Raw genomic sequence first — 4821 nt, 5'->3', positions numbered from 1 at the left:
ACATGCATAGGTGTATATGTACGTGTTTATGATTATATATGTATTTGTTTGTGTATGTGTGCGTATATATATATATATGTATGTATGCCAATCGTAACTTGTTTCTAGCTCGTTCTTCGCCTCGTTATTATGTTATTGTTATTTCGGCCTGGATCAGCACTCCTGCTGACCTGGGGTTAAACAACGAGCAAGGACCCAGCAGGTGACCTGTATATTTATTTCAACGAATCGAACCCAGTACTTCCTTTTAATCTGGGCACTTGTCCTATTGCTTCTTTTGCCGATGTTACGAGGACGTAAACACACACACAAAGACACACACATGCATACACTCACAAGTATATATATATCTGTGTGTGTTTATGTATGTGTCTGTATATATATATATATATATATATATATATATATATGTGTGTGTGTGTGTGTGTGTGTGTGTGTGTGTGTGTGTGTGTGTGTGTGTGTGTATGTATATAACGACGGGCTTCTTGAAGTTTCCGTCAGCCAAATCCACCCAGAAGACTTTAGTCGGCCCGAGGCTACAATAGAAGGTGCCATGCAGTGGAGATGAACCTGTAACAATGTGGTTAGGTGGTTGGGAAGCTAACTTCTTGAAAATTCGCGAAATGATTCTTTGTTTAGTACGGTGAAACTTGAAGCGGATAATGCTATAAATAATCTTTTCTACTCTAGGCACAAGGCACGCAGTTCTTTTGGGGGAAGGGGGCCAGTCTATTACATCGACCCCAGTACGTGACTGGAACTTAATTTATCGACCCCGAAACGATGAAAGGCAAAATCCACCACGGCGGAATTTGAACTCTGAACGTAAAGACAAACGAAATATCGCTAAGCTAACGTTTCTGCCGTCTTCATAAATCGATAAATAATACGACGCAAATTAAAAAAAACAAAACCATCCTTATGACTCGAACCCAAATCTTTGGTAAACGTGACAGACGTGCTACCAGCAGACCAAGGTAATCCTCCGAATTGATTTACACATTTGAGAAGTTTTATTCTCTCCAGCGAGAATTATATGTTGTCGACGTTCATAAGAATTTATGAAGTCTTTTCTTGGAGATGATAAAAGGTGGGAGTCTGAAGGAAAACAAAAAAACATGTTTTATAGAATTGTCTCAAACAAGATGATAACGAGTGTGTGTTCGTGTGTACGTGCGCATATGTGAACGTATGTGTATGTATACGTGCATATGTGTATGTATATATATATATGTGTATGTGTGTGTATATATATATGTGTGTGTGTGTGTATACATATATTTGTGTGTATAGGTGTGTTTGTGTATGCCTATGTGTGTGCGGCGCGTGTGTGTATATGTGTATGTGTATATTTGTATATGCACGTGTGTGTGTGGGGATATATATGTGTGTGTATGAGTGTGTGCGTGTGTATGTGTGCGTGTATATGTGTATGTGTTTATACGTATGTGCGTATATATATATGTATGTATGTGTGTGCGCGTGCGTTTATGTATGCACGCGTGTTTATGTATGCATGCATGCACGTGTGTTTATGTGTATATTTTGGTGCTAATTTATTATCGACACTAATATGACAGATGTGTGTGTGTGTGTGTGTGTGTTAGGACGATACAGTTATTAAATCAAAACCGCCATAAATACAGTAGTATATCAAATTAATGGCAAAATCCGTGATAATGGTTTTCGTTTCATAAATTTCTAAACCGTTAGAATTATCTTTACAATTATACACACATTAAATTCCACCCCGCCGCCGCTCTCACCCACATACATACGAATTTCGCCCAACCTGTCGCCGCTACCCCCACCACCTTCTATGAATGAAGCTCAGTGCTTCTCCTCCCAATCAATGTATATTTAACATAGAGGCAAGTATTTTCTACTATAGCCCTGGACCGACCAATGACTTCCCGGTGAAATTGATAGGCGGAAACTGAAAGAAGCTCGTCATACACACACACATATGTGTGTAAATATTTTGTCCATACAAAATAGTGTAATATTGGTGCATATAAACCCACGACGGAAAAAGATGGGTAGGAACCGAAACCATAACACTTATTTTCCCCGATAAGTGTGCTACCGATTACACCAATATACATATCCCTATTGTGCAGCTAAAATAAAAGAACTATGATTTTCATATTGGTAAGTGTGTCAACATGTACATATTTTGCGTATTTCGTAAATGTAGCTCTAAGTTTACACCGTGTATTATTGACTGCAGAAAATAGTCTAATGTTGAGGAATATAAGCCCTCGACAGAAAGAATCTCAGAATTGGGCAAACAACTTTATATCATCCCCATATATTTACACAGTTGAACATAAATGGATACATGTTAAAATACTAGTGTGTTCCGCACACAACACCCGAAGGTATAAGAATGTACATATATACACATATAAAAACGTGTGGAAAACCTTTATATATATATATATATATATATATATGTATGTATGTATATATACAGAGAGAGTGAGAGAGAGAGATAACTATCCTTTTCTCACTCTCTCCATTTGTATATGCGTGTGTGTATGGTTATGTAAGTATATATACCGATATACACTCACCTGCATACAAAGCGCGCATATGTACGCCTGCGCGCGCGCACATACACGCGCAGACACGCACACACACACACACACACACACACACACACATATATATATATATACATTGACAGACAAATAGATAGACAGAGAGAGAGAGAGTGATGGGCAGAGGTAGAAAAAAGCAAGAGAAAGAGTGTGAATGAAACCCACCGGGAAAGAGGGAGACAGAAACAGAGACAGAGAGAGAGAAAGAAAGAAAGACAGAGACAGTGCTGGGAAGAGAGAGAGAGAGAGAGAGAGAGAGAGAGAGAGAGAGAGAGAGAGAGAGAGAGAGAGAGAGAGAGAGAAGTTTAGTCTAGCTATAACAGTTATGAAGTTAATTGTGAATGTGTGAGAATTTGGTTTCGTGTGAACGACTTGATAATTTTTTTCTCTATTTCAAATCGAAGAATGGCGACATAAAATGGTATGATTAGGACGTGGAACTTCCTTTAGTACGGTTTCCTTGGGCAACCAGAACGTCTTGCTGCAAACTTTCAGATAATTGGTTAATTTCAAGGAAGAGAACCGAACTTAATTGGGATATATGAAGAGGAATGGAATATAATGGAATATAATGTGAAAGAATATTGGATCTCGGTCCGTCATTAAGAGTATTTTAGATGTGACTTGGTATGGTGGGGATTTTAGGGGGTCGGGGGTAGGTTGCTGTTTTTGTTGTATTCGTAGCCGGTGGGGGGATCGCTAGAATAAGATAGAAAGTTGGAAGAGAGTGGGATAGATAGGTAGATAAACAGGTGAAGATAGATAGATAGATAGATAGATAGATAGATAGATATATATATAGATAGATAGATAGATAGATAGATAGATAGATAGATAGATAGATAGAAATATGGGTGGATAGAAAGATAAATAGATAGAAAGATGGGTGGATAAATAGATAGAAAGATAGATAGATAGATTAAATAAGTGGAGGAAGGGAGGGAATGAGAAGCACTCAAGCGTTGCTCTATATTCAACCACCAGAGTTTACATTCAGCCACAACCTTTTTACTCGCTAACGACTTCTTGTGCTCAATGTAACATTAAACTCAGCGACTGCTCAGAATCAACAGCAGCTTATATTGAACGTTATCTGAGGCAAGCAATCATATTCCCCCCAGAGAAGAGTCCTCACCTCTGGGTTTAACTCTGGTGAAGTAGAACTATTGTGCACCTGAAAGAGATTTAGAAAACAAAACAAGTTTACCTCACCTGTAATTGTCATGGAAATCTACTTGTGAGATTATTAAACTTACCTAAAAAAGAGAAAGAAAGAGAAATTGAATAAATATTTAGAAAGCATATAAACATACATGTGTACATATGTGTGTGTGTGTTGTTATTCTTGTTGTGTATGTATGTATGTATTTATATGAAATCCAGTTATGAGTGATAAATTGCATGACAACTGTACAACTTCGCCCTCGGTTAAATAACGAGGAATAGAACCTTGTCGTACGTTACCAAACTTTACTATGGTACATACAGATTTGCGTGAGTCTGTGGGTGTAGTATTATATAGTGCCGTTAAGAATTAAATTGTACGACAACCAATATTTAGAATTCCATGTGTATTCTTGTACATCGAAAAGGAAATTGCGAGGAAGACACGTATTATACTCTGAGTTTTATTATACTCTGAGTTTTATTTGGCTGTCTCTGCAGTTGAGTAGGTCATCGAGTACGTATACAAAAACACCTTTATGTTTTATGGTAGGCTGTGTGTGTGTGTGTGTGTGTGTTTTATAGAACAAAATTTTATGATAAGAGAAATAAAAGAGAGAAGCCAGTATTTTGAAAGCGTACAATAAAAGACGAAGAATGGTATTGCTGATACCAAGCATACAAGATAAAGAGATGATTTATTGAAAGTGCCGTCGATTCCTGAGAAGGTAATTAAACGCCTGGCGGCTATTGCGACTGATTTCGAATAAGAAGAGAAGATAATCTCAAGAATGAGGAATTCTCTGAATTATTATGGTATTAAAAATAAAAGACAAGGTAGATAGATAGATAGAAAGAGAGAGACAGACAGGCAGACTGACAGAGGGGGATAGATAGATTGATAGAGAGAGAGAGACAGACAGACAGGGACAGACAGACAGAAGGGGGATAGATAGATAGATAGATAGATAGATAGATAGATAGATAGATAGATAGATTGACAGGTAAGCAAATAAATGAAGGTGTTTAGATAGATGGGTTTATAATTTCGACC

At 37.5% G+C, this 4821-nt stretch overlaps 1 protein-coding gene across 1 annotated transcript in view; it reads right to left on the bottom strand.

Moving 5' to 3' along the window:
- Nucleotides 1-468: 468 nt before the first annotated feature.
- Nucleotides 469-4821, bottom strand: part of LOC106879732 (metabotropic glutamate receptor 5) — a 75449-nt gene continuing 71096 nt past the window's right edge. The window contains exon 2 of the mRNA XM_014929416.2: nucleotides 469-1098. Coding sequence (XP_014784902.1) covers nucleotides 962-1098 — 137 coding nt within the window. The 3' untranslated portion in view covers nucleotides 469-961. The remainder of the gene's footprint in view (nucleotides 1099-4821) is intronic.

This window comes from Octopus bimaculoides, chromosome 21 (genome assembly GCF_001194135.2).
Source record: "Octopus bimaculoides isolate UCB-OBI-ISO-001 chromosome 21, ASM119413v2, whole genome shotgun sequence".
Taxonomy (NCBI): Eukaryota; Metazoa; Mollusca; class Cephalopoda; order Octopoda; family Octopodidae; genus Octopus; species Octopus bimaculoides.
Note: the sequence above shows the minus strand (reverse complement) of the source record. Positions and strands in the feature narration are given on the sequence as shown.